Source organism: Cavia porcellus, unplaced genomic scaffold (assembly GCF_034190915.1).
Source record: "Cavia porcellus strain 051 isolate PalLab524CR breed Dunkin Hartley unplaced genomic scaffold, mCavPor4.1 scaffold_21, whole genome shotgun sequence".
NCBI lineage: Eukaryota > Metazoa > Chordata > Mammalia > Rodentia > Caviidae > Cavia > Cavia porcellus.
Window position 1 is genome coordinate 21,208,395 of NW_026947504.1, and position 23,964 is coordinate 21,232,358.

The 23,964-nt window shown below is 37.3% G+C and overlaps 1 protein-coding gene across 1 annotated transcript in view; it reads right to left on the minus strand.

Annotated features, from left to right (window-relative positions):
* Window positions 1-23,490, minus strand: part of Ccdc192 (coiled-coil domain containing 192) — a 202,052-nt gene extending 178,562 nt beyond the window's left edge. Inside the window, exons 1-2 of the mRNA XM_063232416.1 lie at window positions 23,383-23,490; window positions 19,326-19,377 (exon numbers count right to left, since the gene is read on the minus strand). Of these exons, the coding sequence (XP_063088486.1) occupies window positions 19,326-19,377; window positions 23,383-23,444 (114 nt within the window). The 5' untranslated portion in view covers window positions 23,445-23,490. The remainder of the gene's footprint in view (window positions 1-19,325; window positions 19,378-23,382) is intronic.
* Between the last annotated feature and the right edge of the window lie 474 nt (window positions 23,491-23,964).

Sequence of the window (23,964 nt, forward strand, 5' to 3'; positions counted from 1 at the left end):
TTTATAGGTTTTCAAAAACCTTATACAAACAGTATCAGGAGGGACCTTGTAAACAATATGTATCTTCCATGGTTTACACTAAAGTTAACCAGCTGCAGCTGCAGAGATCTGAATTTAGATTCCTATTACGTTGCATCTCTTACAGGATTTGCTCTGTGACCTAAAATAACCCTCAACCACTTTGATTTAGGAACAACACAAACTCATTTGAGCACTTGGTCAAACCTGTGAATTTTCTTCTCATGGACACTTACATACAAGGCACACACATGCACAATTTTGTATATATCTTTTCAGTCCCATCCATATAAACCAAATTAAGATTTCATTATTTAAAAGGAATATTATCTTCTACACACTTAGTTTTTATTCTAAAAAAAAAGTAAAAATCTTGATGTATTAGAGCACTGGCACACTCATAACATCTCTTATAAAGTATGCAGAAGAATAAATGAATAATCCTTTCTTCCTAGGGAAATGCCCCAAGCTTGAAAGACACATACTACTGTGTTTTTCTATCTGGACAATTAAATAAGCAGTGTACCCAGGGGAGCCTGGGCTTTAGAAATGAACCTTCACAAGAACTGATATTTACCCATCTTGCTGCCCCACAAGAGAAGATTTTTCTAAAGAAAATATATTTTCTTCTTGACAAAAAAAAGAAATAGAAAAAGTAAGATAGTATCACTATTCGAAAATATTTTATTACTTAAATAAAATAAAGGAGAGGGAGAAATGGGGAACTAATAAAGCTTACAAAATAAGAAAATTGAAGAGCCAGGGATTTAGCTTAGTGGCATAAGTGCCTGCCTGGCAAGTGTGAGGTCATGAGTTTGATCCCAGTACAAAAAAAAAAAAAAAAAAAGACAACTCAGAGACTGGTTAGGCAACATGAAAATATACTCAACACTACTGAACTGTACAACTTTAAAAAATTAAAATGATGCATTTTATATGCAATTTATCACAATTTAAGATTTAAAAATGCTACTACACAAGGGAATAAAACACATACATAATAAAATTAGAGAATTAGTCTACATTAAAATAAACTCAATTGTACTTACTTAAAAAGAATATCATGAGAATAAAGTAGAAATAAAGATTGAAAATAATAAAATTGTAAAATAAAACATGAAAATAAGATAATCTTTCTAAAGAAATGATTTTAATTTCTGTCATTAAAAATATTTGCTTTTAAACCTAGTTTTTGATTAAATGGGAAACAATTTATAAAGGTAATTCACTTATTACTTACAGCTTGTGTGTTTTTGAGTGTGTGTGTGTGTGTGTGTGTGTGTGTGTATGCATGTGTGTGACAGGGTTATTTCCTCACACATCATAGACAAGTTTAGATATGGCATTCTTGGGCATACTGAGCAACAGTGTTCTCATTAGCTCACTCAATGCTAATGTTCAAGGATATACATGTGGAAGGGAGATTTTCAAATCAGCTTGTGAGTGAAGTGATCCAATTTTATTCCCCAAGATGGCTGTGATCTTCTGAAGTTAATTTTGTTAAATAAATTATTACTACACTATGTAATCAACAGCTAACATTTTATTAAGAACAGTGTTCAAAGAGATGGTGAGGTTTTTTTTCCTGCCAGTGACCTTTAAAATCTAAATAAACCCAAGAAACTTAACTGCAATTTTAAGAATTTCCATATGTGTTCCAATGTGTTCTACACTCCAGTGATGTTCCCAGAACTTAGAAGAAAATTTTTAGCTGAACTTACTAAAAATGAGAATCATTTTTCCCCTCCCAGCATGGCATTTGCACGATGCCCTTCATACCAAGATCTGAAGGAGAAATGCGTTATGCATCCTTTTGTATCAGATAAAAAAGGTTCAGCAATAATTTCCATAGTACATTCCAATATGCTCAGGTGAGCAGCGGACAGGTGAGCGGGTGTCCTTTTGTCATACATTTCCACTTCTCTTAGGCTCTGCCTGGAAAATGAATCTAAAAGGCATGGCCAGAATATCTACGAAGGCAAAGGACACCCAGCAGTAGCTCCTCAGCGAACTTGTTCTCATTTGTAAGATAAGGCTGCTGCACTTGCGTTGAGCTCTCGAGCAGCTGTTTCCTGGGTTGTGCTGCTTTGACTGTGCAGTGTCTTTCCTTACTTGGAGAATCTCCCCTCCCAGGCATGCTCACTCCTCAAGGCAGAAGACGGGAACTCCCTGTCAAGCATCATTTGTAGCCCATGTGGTGGCAGATGGCTCACGTCCCCCCACGGCTTCAGCGTGAGCCTCTAAAGTGGGCAAGACTGGTATAAAAAACCTGCCAAACAGTGGGGCTGGTAGGGCGAATGGGGCGTGCTGTTTGGAGAAGCTGCAGTGACACGAGACTTGGCAGTGTGCCTCCTACTCAGAAATCCACAAGCTCAATCATGTATCGCTTAAGAGCCAACACATGAACATACAGATGGTGAGCACACAGTCAGGGGTGGCGGACCTGTGACACCGTGCCACAGAAGGACGTTTGTATCTCTGAAAGCTTGAAAGGTTTCGCCATCACTGGCCTGTGTCCTCTGCAATCTGCTGACATGATTTTTGCCTGGTCTGATTTTGCTTAGTTTCTTTACTTCTTGCTAACCTGTTTGTTCATTGGGCTTTTGAGATGAGAAGAAAGTATCAAGAAAGAACAAGAGAACTGTGGCATAGGACCAAGGAAAGCGATGTTCAGGGGATTATTATTATTTTTTATTATTATTATTATTAGAAAACTTTGGAAAAACTATCATGTGAGACTGAAGTTTATAGGAAAAGAATTAAAGATTTTTTTAAAATGTCTCCAAAATTTACTCCACAAACTATTTAATTAATATGATTTATTCTTTATCATCAGATGAGATGACATTGAACCCATTTATAGACTTCCTTTTTGAACAGTTTTATTTGAAAAAATTTGTATTTCATGAATTTTTTCTTGATAGTCTAACAAAAACAAGGATTGCATATATTTATTTATGGAACATAGAATTAAATTAATTTTATCTTGCAATTTTCATGCAGGTCTATTAGCACCTTTGATTAAGATGTATTGTGGAGTCAGCGATGTTATTTTCCCTATAATGGAAATATTTTGCCATTTGATCACTCTACAAATTACTTTGTGTCATTATTAATCAATTATTTCCAAACATTTATTTAAAAATATTAAAAAGAAAATAAGAACCAAGTAAAGATGGCAGAAAACTCTAGAAAGACATTGCAATAAAATTAATCACCATCCTTCATTTTCTTATTGCCAAAAGTATTGCAGTATCTTTCAAGAAAGTATAAAAAAAGAGACACATTATTATTGCCTGTTTTTTGCTTTCACTGAGCATAGCTGCTAGCAGATTTTCCCCCTGTACATAGTGCCCAAAGAGAAGAAAATCAACAAAGGAGTCAAACAATGAAAAGATGAATGTAAGGAGCAGCAGGTGCCTTAGGCTGGAGCGTGCGTCCAGCGCAGCCTCAGCACTGAGCACATGTGGTTTTTTTTTTTTTGGTACTAGTGATCAAACTCAGAACCTCACACTTGCCAGGCAGGCGCTATGTCACTGAGCTAAATCCCTAGCCTGAGCACATGTGACTTTGAGTACTTGAAATGTGCTTAGTTTGAAAAGAATGTGTTCTACATTTACGTGCACACCAGATTTGGAAACTTAGCACACTAAACGAAAATGTATGATATCTCACTGACACCTTTTAAATATCAATTTTGTGTTGAAATATCAGTATTTGGGCTATATTGAGTTAAATAAAATATTTATTGTCATTTATGCATGTGTTTATTTTGCAATACGAGAGATTAAACTCACAGGCTCTCACATGCAAGGCAAGTTCTCTACTACTGAGCTCTATCCCCAGTCCTTTTTTAAAAAAATTATTTTGAGTCATTCTCAAGTGGCTACTAGAAAATTTAAAATTACTTAGTTTGCACTAGTACAGTGTCATTATAGACATTAATGCTGAGAGTAAAATTAACCATGTAAGTGAAATAGACTTCAGGTCACATTTTCTGACAGACTTAAATGAATATCCTCAAACTCCTGAACCAATGAGTGAGCAATATATCTCTGAGATCAAAAATGGAAACACAGTATTCTGGAAGTTCCGTACAGTATTTTGTGAAAAGAACTTGGGCTTTTCTGTTTTGCTAAAAGATATGTCACAGTGTTTTTCTGACATTTATAGTTGTGTGCTGAAATTTTTACTTTATACAGAGATTTGCTATGTTTAAATTTTATTAAAATATTATTGGAATAATAAACTATATCTTTATTTTTCTGAAAGTCATTTGAAAAATGACTTAAAAATAAAGTATCAGAAAACTTGAATGCGGGTGGTTAATGATGGTGACTGTTTTCCTACCATAGTAAAGATTAAGAATTTAGATTATTTAAAAGTTAACTTGTAACTTTGTATACACGAGAGTCTTCTGTTTGTTTATTTGTTTTCTTACCTGCTTGTTTGTTTGTTTTTGAATCACAAACCAGTTCTATTTGGACCATTAAAATCTCAGCGTTACATAGGACTGAATAGTCACAAAGAAAGAATTGTGGGAGATGTTTTTCTAGATCTTCAGTAACAGGAGCTTAATTTAAATGGATGCTTGTAAGAGATGTTACAAATATTTTTCTATTGTTTGTTTTGAACATCTATAATTGCTCGTTAAATGGGATGCAGGATACATCAGAGACTAAGTTATCTTGTCATCTTTGTGTGTTACCATATAACTCTGTTCAAGGAAAAATTCAGCCCTTTGAAGAAGCAAATTAATCACATCTTGGAGAAACTCTTCTCTGAACTTCATTAAGTATAAGTAACATACTACATTAATTGAAATTATCAAACATTTCAAAATGCCCACTGACTTTGATAAAAGATCTAATATAAACAGTTCCTCTATTGGCAAGGAGACTTGGGATGCTTATTCTCAGCAGCTAGCTTTAGTTTAAGCAAACTCTCAAAATAAATCATGTGATGTGATTCAGTCTGTTGAGACTGAGGGCAGTCAAGGCTAGCATCACCCTGAGAGCCCGCGTCCTGTGTCCACTTCCTGGGCTCCCTGTCTCTCTCGGGTTCTCACTGAGCAGCCAGATGGAGTCTCGCAGAGGGCCACTGACTCCTGCAGGAAAGGCTGGTTTGGATAACTGTCCCAGGCTTTTGGGAAAATATCCTCTCAGGGAGATTGGGAACATTTGGATTTTGCAGATCACAGCAATTGAAGTGGGCTCGTGGTGTTAGACTGGTTGATTAGGCAGCCCTGCACATACGCTTTCCCCAGTCAGTCTTGCTCTGATTCAAACCTTCAGCATTCAGAAAATGAGCAAATCATCATGAAATTTGATTTTATCTAAAATACGAATCCGCAAAAGCCTTCAGTCTCTACGAAGATATATTAACTCTCACTTTTCAGCTGACCATTTCTTCCCTTCTATATACACAAGCTTTTCAATGTTCCTACCTGCAGGGAAAATCAAGTGTGTCAGCACCTCCCAGACCAGCATGCTTTCCTTAAATCAGGCCAGTTGTTTGGAACTTTTTGCCATTTGAAGGAGCCAAGTAGAGCAAAATGCACCTGATGAAACAGATTTTGCAGACGCTCAACTACTTCAGCGTACAAAGGCCCTTTGCTCCACTGATGACTCTTGGGAGAATTCTGAAAAACATCCTATCTGTGAACAATCTGTTCCAGTGCCACATGTTTTCTAAATTTCTTTCCCAACATTAAAAAAAATAAATAAATAAAGGAACACGTTTGAATGCAGGCAAGACCTTTTGTTTGTTATATCTTTATTCTATCATAGAAATTAAAAATGAAATGGGTCATCTTGCCCAATTGTCTATGAGGGAACATTTCCTAAAGAACACTTCCTAGTTCTCAGGCTAAACTCACTTTAGACTTCTGGATCTTTTTTTTTTTTTTTAAATAAGCTCTGATTTCAAGTAAAATAGAATTTACTATTCAAATACAAACTTCCAAAGCTAATGTTTTCCTTTATTTTTAGTCTGTAATATGACGTCCTTTCTTAGATTTAATTCTTCTTTTTAAGTCTCGCTTTTACCTTTCTGTCTATTAAGACATTTTTGAAGTTTTCCCAGGCATGTCACATAATTGTAATTCCTCAGGCCTTAAAATTGTTTTGGACTATGCGATTTCTTTCACCAAGAAAATGGGAGAGGTGATGATCGTGAGTTCTGGCTGAAGCCCTTCTGTGTCCCTCTGTGGTCTTCTGGTGGCTGTTCCATAGTGGATGTGCATACTCAGTTGAAGTGTCCCACCCAGGGGTTCTTTTGTAGCTCCTATCTTACATACCTCTGATAGATTTTTTTTTTTAATGGAGAAATACGTCATTTGGAAAAATAAAATATTATACCATTACACCAACTACAACTGATAATTTTAAAAATTTTAATGAAAATCAAGTTAAATTGAAATCAATTGACATTTTTATTTCTTTTGATACAGCCAAAAGGGGAAAATTCTTTCCTACCAACTAAAATACTACCACGCTATTTTTTTTTGGTACCTTTGATCTTAAATCTTTATCGAAGTTTGCGCTACATAGTATTTAGTCTATGCAATGTAAACTGGATAAAGTTCCATATGGTTATGCGGGATATGCCCAGGAGAATGCAATAATGGATCAAGTGTTCTTGTTTTGCAAAACTGAAACATAGAAGTAGCTACAGAAGAAGCTAAGCAACAGCTACTCCAGCCAACACTCACATTTCAAGATCTAGGAAGATAATATTAACTCTCTTCAGCAGACATTCCTAGAAGAAAATCCATTCATGTCATTTTTTTTGTGAGAAAAATAATTTTTTTCAGACTGAGTATGTGAAAATTATCATGACTTGACAAATGAAATACTCTACTTCCTAAAGTTTGCAAACAGACATTCATCGAAACCCTTACATTAAGAAAGATTTCTCTAAAGGGCTGTCAGAAGTTACAATGACATTTTCTATGCCTATTTTTGGTCTTCATCACTAGCATAATGGCTGTTTGGCATTTCTTAAGAACTTCCATTCAAAAAAACTGACCTGCTGGGTAACCACTTTATTCTGGTTTTGCTACTGTTTTAGGTTGAGCTCTAGGAATCAAATTGGGAGAGATTTGGCTTCAGTGGGCTTATTGGAGATAAAGCCTCTAATGAAAAAAGAAGCAGGAGTGTAACGGGTTTCAGGCCTACCCTGAAAACTGTGGAGCTGGACTAGCTCCTCAGGAGGCTCCAGGCCAAGCAAGGAGGCCAGGTCTGATGGCCCTGAGGGCATCAGATGAGGGCAGGCTGCTCCCGTGAAAGGCATGGGCACTGTTGGGACAAGGAACCTCTCTCAGCTGAAGAAAATTTCTGAGATCTCAGCTGACAGTCAAATTAACACAAAATGGATCATAGACCTAAATATAAAACCTAAAATTATGAAACTTCTAGCAGAAAACTTGGAAGAAAAATATCTGTGATTTCGGTCTAAGATTTCTCAGATTGGTTACCAAAACATGAATCATGAAAGTATAAATTGATAGTTAGACTTCATCAAAATTTAAATCTTCTGGTTTTCTTAAGACACCATTCAAGAATGAAAAGACTATACCACATCCAGAGAAAATATGTGGAAAAATATCTGAGAAATTGCTTATATCCAAAGTGTATTTCTCAAAAAAAAAAATCTCTCAGTACAAATAAGAAATAAAACAATTTTTAAATGGACAAAATATTTAAACAGTTTACTAAATAAGCTAAAAAGATGGTAAGTAAGCACATAAGAACATGTTCAAAATTATTTGTTATTTAAGGAGATGCAGGTTCAAACCACAATGAAACACAATTGCACTTATTAGAAAGGCTAAAATTAAAAAGACTGACTTTATCAGGGTTAGAAAGAATGGGCGCGAATTAAAACTTTCAAACACTGCTGTAGGAGTGTAAAATGATACAATCACTTAGGAGAAACACTATAACAAACTTTTAAAAACTTAAAAGTACGTTTATCATATGACTCATTTCTTCTGTGTCTAAGGAAGAGAAAGCATACATCCATTCTAAGATTTGTACATCAGTGTTCATATTGTGTCTGTCAGAGCCCCAAACTAGAAATAAGCTAAATGGCAGTCAAAGGCAAAGAGATAAACACATGGGTAAACATCTGATATAATGCAATATTACTTCACATGAAAAGTGAACTCCTGAAACCAACCACCATATGATTGAATCTCAAAATAATTTTTCTAAGTACAAGAAGTCTCCCAAAAGTGTATATACTAGATTACTTCTTTTGCAAGATGCTCAAGGAAATGCTTAAGGATGTAAGCAGACAGGGGGAGACAGGCAGGAGGGATTTCTAAGGAACACGAGAAAGTTTGAAACTGATGGTAGGTTCATTATCTTTCTTAATGAAAGGGTTTCGATGAATGTCTGTTTGCAAACTTAGGAAGCAGAGTATTTCATTTGTCAAGTCATGATAATTTTCACATAGGCTGCCCAGGTCTGTGTCTCCCTAGTACACTGCAGTGGGGCGGGAACACCTAGCCGGCGCAATTCAAACAAACTATAACCAACAAAGAAAGAAACTGGGCCTCCTATATTCACTTGTATAAAAGGAACAAAAAATATGGGAAGAGGGAGCAACAAGAAAGGATCCTCAGCCCCCCATCCTGAGAAACATGTAATATCAGACATGGCATCAATAGACATAAGGCGCTATCTCCAGAGCCTCATAGACAAGTTCAGGAATGAAGTTATTAACGACCGGAAGCAAGATATAAGTAGAATAGTTAGAGAAATGCTAAACACTGCCCAAGAAAAAACAGATGGTGGAATGGAAGAACAGAAAAAAAGGGGAGAATTGTTTGATGGAGAAAATAGCGAAAACATAGAATACGTGAAACAGGTTCAAAGAGATTACCAGGAAACTAAACACTCTTTCGAAAACTGGCATAACAGCTTGAAAGAAACTAAGGATAGATTATCTGAACTGGAGGGCAGATTTATAATATGGGAGCATGAAATAAAAAACTTTTTAAAAATAACAAAAACACAAACAGCAATAATACAAAGGCTAGAAGATGATAAGAGGATCTATAACTTAAGAATTAAGAACATAAAAGAAGAAGTAGGGACACAAACAAATGGACTACAAAAGATATTCATAGAAATAATCCAAGAGAATTTCCCTAATTTAGCAAATGGTAATGATACTCAGATGTATGAGGCGTACAGGACCCCAGCCATCTACAACCCAAACAGAGTTACACCAAGGCATATAATAATCAAAATTCCAGAAATCTAATATAAAACAGAATATTAAAAGCCATCAGAGACAAGAAACAGATCACTTACAAGGGAACACCCATCAGAATTATAGCAGACTTCTCAGCACAAACCATCAAATCACGAAGAGTGTGGGGGGAAATAATTCAAGCTTTGAAAGATAATAAACCTCCAGCCAAGATTGATATATCCAGCACAGCTGTTCCCAGAAATTGATGGAAAAACAAGGTGCTTCCAGGATAAAGAGGAATTAGGGGAATTTGCAACCACCAATTCAACGTTACAGAGAATACTGCAGGATATTCAGTAAAAAAGGAAAATACCAAGATTCCAGAAATAGTGGCAGGGAGGCCACAATGAATGGAGCAGAAAGTGAAATGAAGAAGACAAACTGACAACAAACGACAGAAAAAGAGCTCAACAGAAATGAGGCAGAGAAGATCGGATGGTAGGAACAGCTATTTTGGAGAAAACAAGACATCATAATAGCTAGTGCTGATTTAGTATCATCTTGTTTTGAAGTCCATCAAACTTATATTCTTCTGTCTCCATCGGTCTTAAAGGTTGTATCTTACTGGATTTTATTATATATGATAATATAAGTAAAAACTTTTATAGACAAGGAGATTATACAAAAACCATTGTTCATTTTCTGTTAATTGGTTCTAAATACCCTGTAATAATGTCATTCTCTTGAATGGTTTTACATTGTCTTGATATGTTTAGTGCTACAGTATATGAAGTTATACTCAAAGATTTCAAGGAAAGAGACACTATGGTAACTATTTTTATGTCAGGATATCTTGTGGTGAAACACTATTTTGCTTAAATTGTTATGTTTTGACCTGCGCTGTTCTGTTGTTATGTCAATCTTTTATCTCAATCCCCCTTTTTTTCCAATTATTTACTTTTATCTTTTTATCTTTTTAATTAAGGGAAAAAAAATAGCAGGATACATTATAGTAAACTACTTTGATTTCCTATTAACTTGATTTGAAATCCTGTATTGCCCTTACCATCTTGTTTTGACTGATTTTCCCATATTCTGCTTTGCTTGATAGTACCAAGTTTGAAAGTATAGGCAAAACTGTGAAAACAGTAAGATTCATTATGACGCCCATTCTGGTTGACTATTATCTTCTTTTAAAGTCCTGTCGTGTCTCCAATGCTTTGGTTTTATTCTTTACTGTTTTGTTCAATTTTATTATAACTGGCAATTCTTCTTAAAATAGCAAGAGGCAGTATGGTAACCATTGTTGATCGCCTTGTATTTTGTTTTTACATTATCTATTATGTCCATCCTTTTGATTTGACGACTCTGTTCTGTTATGTCACATTTGGTTTTACTCTCTACAAAAAAAAAAAAAAAAAGATAAGAACTGTGGGAGTAATAAAGCCCAAAATGTGTAATTGTCATTGTACAAAAGACAGGAAAAGAAAGTGCTCTAAAGGTTATAACTGCATGTATGTTTAAGTGTATAAGACAGATAACCATATTACTGAGTTTTTTTGGATCATTGAGCAAAACTCTTTGCACTCTCACTGTTTGAAAGTCCACTTTATATGCTTCAATTTTGAACAACTATTTCTAAGATGATAATATGTAATCTATTAACTAGTGATTTCTTACTGTTTATTTTTTAAATTTTGTATTACTTGTACCCTTTTTCTGTTTTAAAAAAAATTTTAAAAAAGAACAGAATATTAAAAGCTGTTAGAGACAAGAAACAGATAACCTATAATGGAAGACCCGTCAGAATAACGGCAGACTTCTTGACACAAACCATCAAGTCAAGAAGAGCCTGGAGTGAAATATTACAAGCCCTGAAAGAAAATAACCTCCAACCCAGATTGATATACCCTGATAAACTGTCTCTGGAAATAAATGGAGAAACAAGATGTTTCCAAGACAAAGAGGAACTTGGGAAATTTGCCACCACCAATCCAACTCTACAGAGAATACTGCAGGGCATTCTAGAGAGAGAGAACAGTAACAGTGGCAGAGAAGCCTCAATGAATGGAGCAGAAAACAGAATGAAGAAGATAAACAGACAGCTGATGGCAAAAAAGAGCATAACAGAAGTGAGGCAGAGAAGGTTTGTTATAATCTCTAATATCAGTGGCCTTGATACACTAAATTTAAAAAAAAAGAACCACACATGGAGTAGATCAAGAGGCAGGGTCCACCGAGATGCTATTTATAGGAAATATAATTCACATGAAAAAGAGTACATGCACTGAAAATCAAATATGAGAAACCAATGCTCTATGTGACAGAGAACCAGAGAGTAATAGGGGCAACTCAACCAGTTTTTGTGGACAGGTTGGAAAGACAGCCTGTAATAGGCAAATGAATACAATTAGAGATCAAGTCCAGGAGAGAGGAGGTTCGGAACCACTTAGGTAAATAGCAGGTTGCCCCCCCGCCAACTTAAAACCAGGGGTCTTGGTCAGACCCACAAATGCACAGTGTACCCTGGGGAAGTGAAAGGGGAGAGAGAGTCTTAAAAAAAATGTCAGAAGGAATCCTGGGAGAACATGGCGGACAGACAACAGCAACTACCAGAGGCTCTCTGAAAGATTCGGCTCAGAGGCCAGAAGCGATGCGGACTAGGGAGACACGAATCAGCAGCGATATGCTCTGCTGACTCAGGAACGAACTCGGCTGAGAGAATCCAATTTGGAATGCAGTCCTGGCACTAAAATAGGAACAGAAAAATCTCGGTGTAGAGGCTCGACCTCGCGCCATTGGAAACCGCGATCTGGGTTTCCCGACGTCCGGCGACTGGCTGCCTCCACAGTGGCTCGGCAAGGAGAGACGCGCCGAGCTCTAGGAGCGCCGAGCTCTGGGAACGGGAGAACGGAGTCGAAAAAAAAAGGACGGACAGAGGCGTACACGAAAACTGACTGCTGGCGAGGTGAGTGAGAATCTGACCCCCCACCACAGTTCGACTCTAGCGGAAGTCTCTCTGGGCGCCATTCCCCTCTCGGACGGGATTGGAGAAAAGTGCCTGGCCTGAGTGATGCTGCTGGCGGACTCTCTAGGCTAGTCTAGCCTAACCCAGATCCCAGAGCCGGATGATGGCCCGGAGGAGCGACTGACTTCCGCGTAGGTTGCCTCCTCCGACTCCCTGGTGCGCAGCGGTGGGCGGGAACAACTAGCCAGCGCAATTTGATCAGGCTGTGGCTGACAGGCAGGGAAGCCGGGCCTCCTTTGTAAGATTGCATTTTATAAGGAACAAAAAATATGGGGAAGGGAAGCAACAAAAAAGGCTCCTCGGCCCCCAATCCTGAGAAACAGGCAATAATGGACACCGCACCAACATACATTAAACACCATATTGAGAGCCTCATAGACCAATTCAGGAATGAAGTTATCAATGATCTGAAGCTAGAAGTATGCAGAATAGTTAGAGAAATGCTAAACACCACCCAGGAAAAAACAGATGGTGGAATGGAAGAACAGAAAAAGAGGGGAGAATTGCTTGATGGAGAAAACAGAGAAAGCATTGAGTATGTGAAGCAGGTTCAAAGGGACTATCAAGAAATTAAGAAGTCTATACAAGACTGGCATAACAGCTTGAAAGAAACTAAGGACAGACTATCTGAACTGGAGGGCAGACTTGAAATATGGGAGAATGAAAGGAAAAACTTCTTAAAAATAGCAAAGAAACAAACAGCAATAATACAAAGACAAGAAGATGATAAGAGGAGCCACAACGTAAGGATTAAGAACATAAAAGAAGAAATAGGGACACAAACAAGTGAATTACAAAAGCTACTCACAGAAATAATCCAGGAGAATTTTCCTAATTTAGCAAAAGGTAAAGATACTCAGATGTATGAGGCATACAGGACCCCAGCTACCTACAACCCTAACAGAGAAACACCCAGGCATATAATAATAAAAATCCCAGAAATTCAATACAAGAACAGAATATTAAAGGCTGTAAGAGACAAGAAACAGATCACTTACAAAGGAACACCCATCAGAATTACAGCAGATTTCTCTTCACAAACCATCAAATCACGAAGAGCATGGGGGGAAATAATTCAAGCTTTGAAGGATAATAATCTCCAGCCAAGATTGAGATATCCTGCACAACTGTCCCTGGAAATTGATGGAAAAACGAGGTGCTTCCAGGATAAAGAGGAACTGGGGGAATTTGCAACCACCAATTCAACTCTACAGAAAGTATTGCAGGATATTCTAAAAAAAGAAAAATACAAAGAACCCAGAAATAGTGGCAGGGAGGCCACAACGTATGGAGCAGAGAACAAAATGAAGAAGACAAACTGACAGCTACTGACAGAAAAAGAGCTCAACAGAAATGAGACAGAGAAGATTGGATGATAGGAACAGCTATTTTTGAGAAAATGACATCTTAATAGGTAATGCTGATTTAGTACCATCTTGTTTTGAAGTCTCATCTAGCTTTTGTTCTTCTGTCTCCAATGGTCTAACCAGGTTGTATCTTATTGGATTTTGTTTTGTACGTTAGTATAAGCAAAAACCTTTTAAAGACAAGGAGATTATACAGAGACCATTGTTCATTTTCTGTTAGTCAATTCCAAATACTCTATAATGCTGTCATTCTCTTAAATGGTTTTACATTGTTTTGATATACTTAATGCTACGGTATATGAAGTTGTACTCAAGGACTTCAGGGAGGGAGTCAATATGGTAACTATTTTTAAGTCGGAAATATCTGGTGGTGAAACACTATTCTGCTTAAAAGGTTATGTTTTGATCTGCCCTGTTTCGCTGTTATGCCCTTTTTTTTTTTCTTTTTCTCAATCTCCACTCCATTATATACTTTTTTATTGTTATCCATTTAATTAAAGGGAAAAATATAGCAGGATATAATATAGTAACCCACTTTGACTTTCTATTATCTCGATTTGAAGCCCTGTATTACTCTCACCATCTTGTTTTTGACTGAGGTTCCTCTATTCTGTTTTGCTGGATAGTATCAGGTTCGAAAGTTTAGGCATCAGCTGAGAAGATAATGAGATACATTATAACGCCCATTCTCGTTGACTTCTATCAACTTTTGAAGACCTACAATATCTCCAATGTTTTGGTTTTGTCGGTTTTATCCTTTACGGTTTTGTTCAATAGTATTACAACTAATGATATAGGCAATTCTATAAGAAATAGCGGGAGGCATTAGGGTAACCATTGTTGATCACCTTGTATTATATTTTTATATTATCTATTATATCCACCCTTTCGACTTGACCGACTCTGTTCTGTTATGTCACATTTGGTTTTACTCTCTTCCAAAAAAGCAATAAGAACAGTGGGAGCAATGAAACCCAAAATGTGTAATAGTCACTGTACAAAAGAGAGGAAAAGAAAATGCTCTAAACTATATAACTGCATGTTTATTTAAATGTATAAGACAGAAAATGATATCACAGAGTTCTATTGGATCATTGAACAGAACTGTTTGCAGTATCATTGTTGGAATGTCCACTCTACAAACTTTGATTCTGTGACTTGAACAATTATTTCTAAGACGGCAATATGTAATCTATTAACTAGTGATTTCCTACTGCGCATTTTTTTTTCTTCTGTAAATCGGTAAAACTTGTACCCTTCACTGTTTTTTTTTTCTTTCTTTTCTTTTCTCGTTAAATAAAAATAAAAAAAAAAAAAAAAAAAAATGTCAGAAGATATTGTTAATAGTGTATCAGGATTTAAAATCCACATTACTCACACCACTCTGCTTAGATTTTATTCTTTTTTCTGACAGATTTTGTTCTGTCCCAGTTTGTCTACTTGCATTAGATTTGAGGGCATAGACAGCTATCCTGAAAACATCAGGATATAGCATAATCATCTTTAATTTCCTATTATCTTAATCTGGAGCCCTGTATGATTTATACTGTTTTATCATGACTGATCTTAGTTAAATCTGGTTTGTTTGATTGCTGTTTGGTATCGACAGATTTTATTCAAAACTGATATGATTGATGGTATCAAGTCTGAGGGTATAGGCAACTACACTGAAGATGACAAGACTCTATGATACACATTCTGGTTTGATAACTGCCTGCTTTTGAAGTTTTATACTATATACAAAGTTCCGTTTTTATTAATACTGTCATGTACTGATATATTCAGTTGTACTATGCCTGATGATATAGCCAATTCTATTGAAGATAACAAGAGACAACATAGGAACTATGGTAGAACTCCTTGTACAACGGTCTTATATGTCTTTTTCATTTCATGTGTTTATAGGAATATGTTTTATTTTGTCTTGCTTTGTTTTGTTTTTTTTCCCTCTAATATAGAAAGGATAGAAATACATGTTAAGACTCATGCATGTGTAGAATATATAAACAGTTTATGAGAACTGATCTTATGACACATAATGAAATGAGCAGATACTTTGAAGAAAAAGAGACACTAAATTACCAGTGCTGACCCTGGAGTGTCATAATGTGACACCCAGCAATAGTATTATTCTTTGTTCAGAGTGATATTAGCCTGCTTGGGTTTGTTCAATCTCAACATAATTGAAGATATGGATAACTGCGTGTATGTTTAAGTGTGTAGGATTGATAACCGTATTTCTAAGTTTTTGTTGGATATTGAACAGAACTGCTTGCAGTCTCACTGTTTGAATCCCCACTTTATATGCTCCACTTTAGTATCTTGAATAACTATGTGTAAGAGGACAATCTATAATCATCAACTAGTGATTTCTTACTGTTTATTTTTTTCTTCGTAAGTATGTATGTATTATTTCTACCCATTTTCTGTTTTGTTGAGTCTTTCTTTAAATAAAATTTTAAAAACAGAACACGGGGTACCTGAGATAAACTACATGCTATGTGATAAGCTCTTAGGTGGAGAGATCTCATATGATACTGAGTCTACCAAGTGTATAAATAAACACACTACAGGCCCCCCAAAAATCTTCTGGCATTAACAGTGTCACACCCGTGTTCTTCCTTTGGGATGTGTGGCTCCATGTCACCAATAAACTCAGGTATTCTACATCAGGATCGCAGGAGTAGTTCAGAGCAACAGTCATGACGCTGTTCCTGCCAAACCCCTCTCTAATAGAATTTCCGCTTTCCAAACAGTTTTAAATGAGATGATTTATATGCACTAGCTGTTTTCTGTCAGAAGATATTAAAACAGAGCCAAGAGAAAGTTTAAATAACAGGTCCAAATAGGGCTAAGATATATGGGGAACACCTGTGCCCTGAGAAGCAGCTCTAAATTAGCTCTTCTGGATTAGCCTGTGTTTCTGCTGTCTACACTGAATACGCAGACCCCTCCGCAGTGGGAAGCTCCTTAACCCTCCTTGAATGTCGATTTCTTAATTTTTAAATTGGTGACAATAGTAACAAGAGGAAAGGTGTGAGTATCACAGCGATGATTCTGGATGCCACCCTCCCACTGGGCTGGAAGAGACCATCCGAGGGACGTGGTTCTCAATCACTGAACACTTTGCCTGGAGCTAAGTCCACTTGCTTTATTTCAAATGATACCAACGAATAGTCACTTCAATGGCAAAATTTTGTTGTCGGCACACATCGAGATCTTTAAGTACAGAGAGTGTACAAAGGAACCCAAAACTTAAAGCAGCAGATAGCACTTTGTAAAGGCAAATGAAGAGCCAGTGTGTCCAATTCAGTGGTGACAGAAGGTGGAATGTGTTTAAATCTGCCTGAGTGGTCAAGAGACACCCATATATTTAAAACATCCATGCAATTGAAAAGGTTTTATCCTGCATCTTGATCTTTTCTACCAAAACTAAAAATAATTATTTAAAAGAGCCAACAGGGCCCACTTGCAATTTAGGGTCTTGTGGTACACAGAAAAATCTGTGTTGCTGAATGCTATGTTTTACGAATTCTATGAAAGGGATTTGTGTTCGGAGGAGACATCAGTAACTGGAGTCTCTAATTCTAACTCCTCCAGCCAAATGTGTGCTTTTAGAAAGCGAAAAAGACAAAAGTAAAGCAGAGCCATTTTCTTCAAGTCCCAAAGCTCCCTATAATGTCAGCTGTAAATTAGAAAGGATAGATTCAGAACTCCAGGGAGCTAATTGGGAGCCCCAGGCAGAAATCCTAAAGGTGGTAATTGGCTTTTCAGCTCTGAATCCTGTCACTCAGGTCACCTCTAGACAGGCATCTTTAGAAAAAGGCATAATAAACCCACTGGTGTCCAGATGTCTCCCATTTCTCAGACCCATACGTACTCATGGGACGGAAATAGTTTTGATATGGTCTGAGTGAGGGTCATTTCTTGGGGAAATCAGAAATAGCATGCATAAATAAAATAGAAATTAATTATCAGGATTTTTCCCTATCTCAATAAAGCAACATAAGATTGTATTTTTCTAGATTGAAACCGTTTTGCAATTTTTTTTTTTTTTTTTTGTATTCAGAATCGAACTCACGACCTCGTACTTGCCAGGCTGGCACTGTGCCGCTGAGTTATAAACCCACCCTTCCTCTTGACATATTGCTCCAACATAACAAAACTCCCCTGAAAATCACTGTGGATTTAAGAGCTACGTCTGGTTTACTCTGAGCTAGATTGAATAAGCTACACTGGTTAAATATATTAAAATTTAAGAAATAATGGTGCAAATATGCATCTCATGAGGGAATCAATCATTTTGAACCAATAATGCTGGTGGATTGTGACTGAAAGATCAGAAATGCCGAACACCAAAAGGAACAAAGGCCCTTATTTGAATACTATCAATGCTGAAGCACTGCTTTTATTTTTCTTACCTTTGTGTGTGTGTGTGTGTGTGTGTGTGTGTGTGTGTGTGAAAGAGACAGAGAGAGAGACAGAGAGAGTGCATATGTGCATGTGCATGACAGAGTCTTGGCTGTGTAGCCCAGCTTGGCCTCAACCTCAAGACTGATCCCCCTGTCTCAGCCTCGCGAGTGCTGGGATCCCAGGCATATGCCACCACGCCCACCTGTTAGTCTTATATATTTCTAAGTACTTTATTAACACTTTTCACCTGTAAGTATGTTATGTGAGGTATAGTAAGTCACCTTATCCTTATTTTATAGATGCAAAATAAGATTTCAAGGGTTCAAAAGACTTAGCTCTCATCACATAGCTTGCAGGAGGCAAATGAGGGTCTGATTCCAAGTTTTCTGTCTAGTCCTGTCCAGGGCTATATCGTCCTGAATATGCCTGGTCTTATATGCATCCTTGTTCTATGACCTTTCTTTTATACTCATTATTGCATCTTAGAGCTGAAAGGATTGTTTCAGAAACATCTCTGGATGGAGTCTAAGGACTGCAAGATTGTTCTACAACTTCTGTAGGTAGAATGCTAACACTGAAAAAAAAAAAAAAAGGAGCTGAGGGAATACTATTTTTAAGGGGAAGTCTCAAAGTTGAGAGGGAGCTGGTACAGTGACCCTGATGTACCCACCAGCCAGTTTCCACCCTGCACATTTTCACCTCTGCCAGTGGAGGGGCTCAGGCAACAAACTCAGCTTTCCCAGGGCATCAGAAAGCTCCTGCAAGGGGAAGGACTCAAAAGTCACAGCGGGGTGTGTTGCCAGCTCCCTTGGAAGAGAATGGACAAGTTATTGCTGGTTTGGCTGTGGCTTAAACCTGAGCTAAACAAAGTAGGCCATGATTTAAACCCAGCCTAAACTAAATAACGTAAGGTGCCGGATCTGCATCATGTCTGAGTCCCAGATTTCCTCATTTACAAGCAAATGCTACAAAGCAGCCCAGGATGTCCTTGGGATGGTGAGACCACAGAGAGCGGTGTGGCATTTCCGCCCAGTAGGGAGGGGCAGGGTACCCCGCCCCACACCCAACTTCGCAGCACCCCAGCAGCAGCACTGCCCTGTGGCTCCAGGACTTACCTGTCTTCTGCTTAGGAAGGAACGTTCTTGTTTTATTTTTAAAAGCCTGCTTACCAGTAAACTGTGGGAACTGATGATACCAGGAAAATTTCAGCATTTATTAAATTAAATAACAGTTTTACTAACTGTGCTGCTTTTTTCATTTTTTTGGAAAAAAATTATACAACATTTATTTCTTACCAATGTTTCATTGTCTGGTTCTGTATCTGCCTCTGAATTTTCAGACTTCATGCTAAAAAAAAAAAAAAATATAGAATTCCAAAATTTTAATTCAAGCAGGCACACCCATCTTGTGGCAAGTAGATTGTTACACTGCAGCATGTAAGATAAATTTTTTTTCAAGTGTTTCCTCCAAATGTCAATTTGTGGACATTTCAAAAGGAAATGAAAATAATGGAATGTAAACTTTACTCCCAAGAAGATAAAATAGACTTTAAAGGCTCTCCTGAGAATAACCAGCCTGAACAGAACAAGCTGTTCTGGAAACCTGAAGAATGTCTTATTTCAACTAAAAAAAGAAAAAAGGATAGAGAGAAAAGCATATTTGCCTGTGAAACAAGACTCAAAGAATTCTTATTTCCTACACTGTTTTTCTCTCTGTCACTGTCTCTGTCTCTGTCTGTGTTCTGTCTGTCTGCCTGTCTGTCGGTCTCTCCCCCCTCAGTCATTTACTTACAAAAATGTTACTATTGCTGCTTGGACTTGCTTGCTTAGTCTGACTGCCTACATGGCAGAACTGGATTTTCACTACCTCCAACTCTTTTTCTCCTTTCTTCTTTTCTTTTTTTATTGTATTATTAATATTATTATTGTTATTTTGGCCCAAACCACTCCAGTCTCTCAGTGGTCCCACTCCACAGGAACTGCATTTGGCAGATTCCCCAAAGAACTCCACAGTCCTGTCTCCAGTGGTCATCCTACTCAAGAGCTTTGGCTCTTTGATTCAGCATTCCCTCTTTGACGTATCGTCACCGTGGATTGGGGCTGTAACTCACGGGCAGGATGCTTTCCTGGCATGTGTAAAGTCCTCGGTTTGACCCCCAGCACTAGGAAGAGGAAAGCAGAGGAAAGGTGTGTGTGGGGGAGCGTCTTCATCTGGTTCCTCCGGCATCCTAAAACCCTGGGAGTATTTTATTCACATCTCATCACTTAGGTTATTCTTACAGTTGGTGTCTTTGCTCAGAAATCACCATCTTAGTGGGATGTGCCATAAAATTAAACCCTTAACCTCTTAGCCCTACTTTATTTTGTAGCACTTATCATTTTCAAGTATACTACGTATGCATTTTGCTTATTTACTGCATCTATTGTGTCTTCTTCAATGGACAAGGTAAATTCCCTGAATCTAGTTTATTTTCTCTCCTGCTTTTGTTATTTCTACCTCATCTCATGGACAGATAAAATGATAAGTAAATATTTATTGAATTAATAAGCCAATAATTTAATTAACTTCATAAATCTAATAGCTTGCACCTGATGTTACCAGCTAAAAAGCTTCACCTTAAAATCTCAGGGCGTTTCCTATTTCACTGGCTCCCAAATGAATATTAATTTCTGTATTTCTATACATGCATCTCAGGTTACTTACTTTTCAAAAAGTTGAGAGCACTTAAAATGCTCACAGAGTAATCAGTGACTGTGGAACAAACTTAATTAAATTCTCAGTGGAGGGAGACACTGAATTCTGAGAGATATAATTATGTTTTTTTTGCATCACCTTGAAATCAGCAAAACCCAGTATTTTAACGTTTATTACTTTTCAGTATCTCTTTGTTATGCATTAGAAAACAACATGAAAGTTTCTGCACAAAACAACAAATTCCTTTGACGGACCTTAATAAAGTAGGCCTATTACTTTAAAATAATCATATCTTCTATGAGTATGCTTCAAAAAATTGATATTTTCACCAAACCAGTTACCTATTGGTTCCAGTGTATATGTTCATGGTTTTTAAAAGTGATTTCCCCTAACTAGAAGATTCACGAGCTCTTCACTGTATGCTGAAGTTTTGCTGTTCCTTTGCAACACAACCTTAATGCTGCCTTTTCCTCAGTTTCCCCAAGCCTACCAATGAGAAGGATGACTTGCCTCCGTATTCCAGGTTTTGCAATGTGCCTCTTACAGCCTTTGTTATGTTTCATGACATGTGTAATTATGTATCTACTGTGTTTTTGCATTTTTTCAGGGATAACTTCATGAAGAATAAGGACTATGACTTGTTTACTTTTTATTCTCCCAATTACCTGCCAAGAAAGCAATTCACCCACTGAATGAGGCCAAGCAAAGCAAAACGTTGTGCTGTAAGATTCTTATGTACATATTCAGATGTAGCACAAATGCACCACAGAAAGCATTATTGGAAACAACCCTCTTTTAATTATGCCTGAGACAAAACTACTGATTTAAGTTGAGGACATGTTGGCTACCTGACAATAATATTTAAATGTCATGAGTCATGGTCTCAAGGTAACCATAGTAACAGCATATACAGAGAAAGCATGTTTTGTACAATAATTAAAGAAAGGTTTAGAAGGCCTATTTTTCTTGAGATAAAATAAATTAGAATTTGTTTATGAAGCTTTGTTTTGTAATGTTATCTTACTTCAAAGTTAATGGAGAAAGAGGAAAACCTACTTTAATTTTCTATGTTATGAATAATACGACATATAAAGCTCACAGCAGTATTTTTTCTGCTTGATAAAAATATAAAAGCTTTATTCCTTTTAATGAAATACCTATCTGATTTCCAAACTTTCATTCCATAATTTTCATGCCAAATTGAAATAGTAATTAGTCAACAATTAACCGATGTGAATAAATCATTTTAATGAATTGATTTCAATATAAGCATCCAATAAGCATACAGTTCTGATAGCAGAGGATTTCTTGGGAAAATGCTTTTTGGTTCTCTCGGTTATTTACATCCAGGCCTAATTCTCTCTTTCTTAGACATTTTAAGTTCCCGTTCAGTTTCTGCACCCTGTGGGGAAGGTCTGTCTCAAGAGGAAGCCAAAAAAAAGAGGAGGGGGAAAGGCCAACAGAAAGTCCCAGGAGATTAGTTTGCTCCTGCTCAGAAGGGCAGGAACCAAACTAACCCACCTCAGAATCAAAAAGGGTCGTACTTCTTGGGTCCCATCACAAAAACCTACTTCAAAGGCAAAAACACTAATGGCAATTTACGGCGAGAGAAGCATCCTGCTTTCTCACTTGCTTCCCTGCTGGCCACACACTGTGCTGTTCATGTCCGACTCATTAGTGACAGGGAAGTTTTCCTCCATTTGGCAACATTATGTTCAGCTCTCCAGGGGTGTGCACACTGGCATACTGTTTCTGTAGATGATTTATTAGGGACAATTAAATAAAGGAGTGTTTGCTAAATTTTATTTGTGTTAACAGACAAAAAAGTTTCTCTCTCTCCCAAAGTCTGTTCATCTTTTGAGGGTCATAGACTCTTCTGCATATAGAAATGATAGTTTATTCAATGTCAGAAGATTCCTGAATTTTCCATAGCATCTATGTGCCACAAACCCAAGGTTAAAAGCAAATTTCATACATTCACATAAAGAAATTATGTTTTAAGACTGAACAACATGAATCCACAGATGTGAGTGGGCACCTCACGGAGGATATTCATCTTCAAAGACAGCTTATTCCACAGAGAGGGGTACAACTGTCTGTGAATGCTTGAAAGAAAATTCTAAGTGTATGACACTTTCACATTTGAAAGGGAAAGAAGTAAGTATCCAGACAACCAACAGATTCTCCAGTGATGGACTGTAAGGAAGCTATACTTTAATACTTGTACTTAGAGCCAGGGTTGATTTGGATTTTTATTTGGGGAATTTGGAGAAAATGAACAACCCGCCTTTGACAGAGTGGTGATGGTGACACTGCATATCACTCATTCTGGAGAGGGCTGGCTCAGCACCTCTTAGCCCTTCACACCCTGGTGAAATGGTTGGAGTGGGTGACTATGAGTTTGAGAAATGCACATGAAGTATGTTTTATTTATCCAACAAATACTTAGCAAAACCTATTGTGTGTCAGGCCCTGCCCTATGATCTGAGAACACTGCCTCATCCAAATGAAAAGGTCATTCTCCAGGAAAGGAAAAAGTCTGTTTGATGTTTCCCCACAGACTTTAAAGGAAAGTTATGTTTGAAGTACTGACTGAAGGCTACTTGATCTAGACATTCCCATGAATTATTTTTGGGACAAGAGAAGCTGGAAACTCACCTGTAGCTCTCAGGGTTTTCAGAGTTTGGATCTACGGAGTTTGTGCTGTAACATTCGCCCATCTCAAGTTAGGCCCACTGTCCTTGGATAAGCCTCAACTGACCGGAGTCCTGAGAGTTTTAGAATCCTCCTATTACTCTCTGTCCCTTGTTGCTAGGCAACTACAATGGTAGGGACAGTTAACTTCCCAAAACAAAAAAGAAAAAGAAAAAAAAAAAAAACAACTCAGCTGCAAAGCCACAGTAACTCCTCAAATCATCTCACAAATCAGATCCAGGCAGGAGACCAGATGAAGAATCACCACATTATCATCATCATTTGTGGAAGAACCATTCAAAGTGGAACCAAAGTGGTGGGTCTGTGTTTAAACAAGGAGTTTTTACAATTAGAATCAATGCTGAAAAAACAGTTGTCACACTGCTGTCTGAAATGGGGGCACACACAGACCTACAAACAAAAACAATGGCTTTCCCGTGGATCTCTCATTGTGATAATCTGCTTTCCCTGAGACAAGATCCCCCAGGCCACTTTCTAATGCAAGCGTTTGTTCCCAACACAGGATGTCGGAAGAGCCGTGTTGTG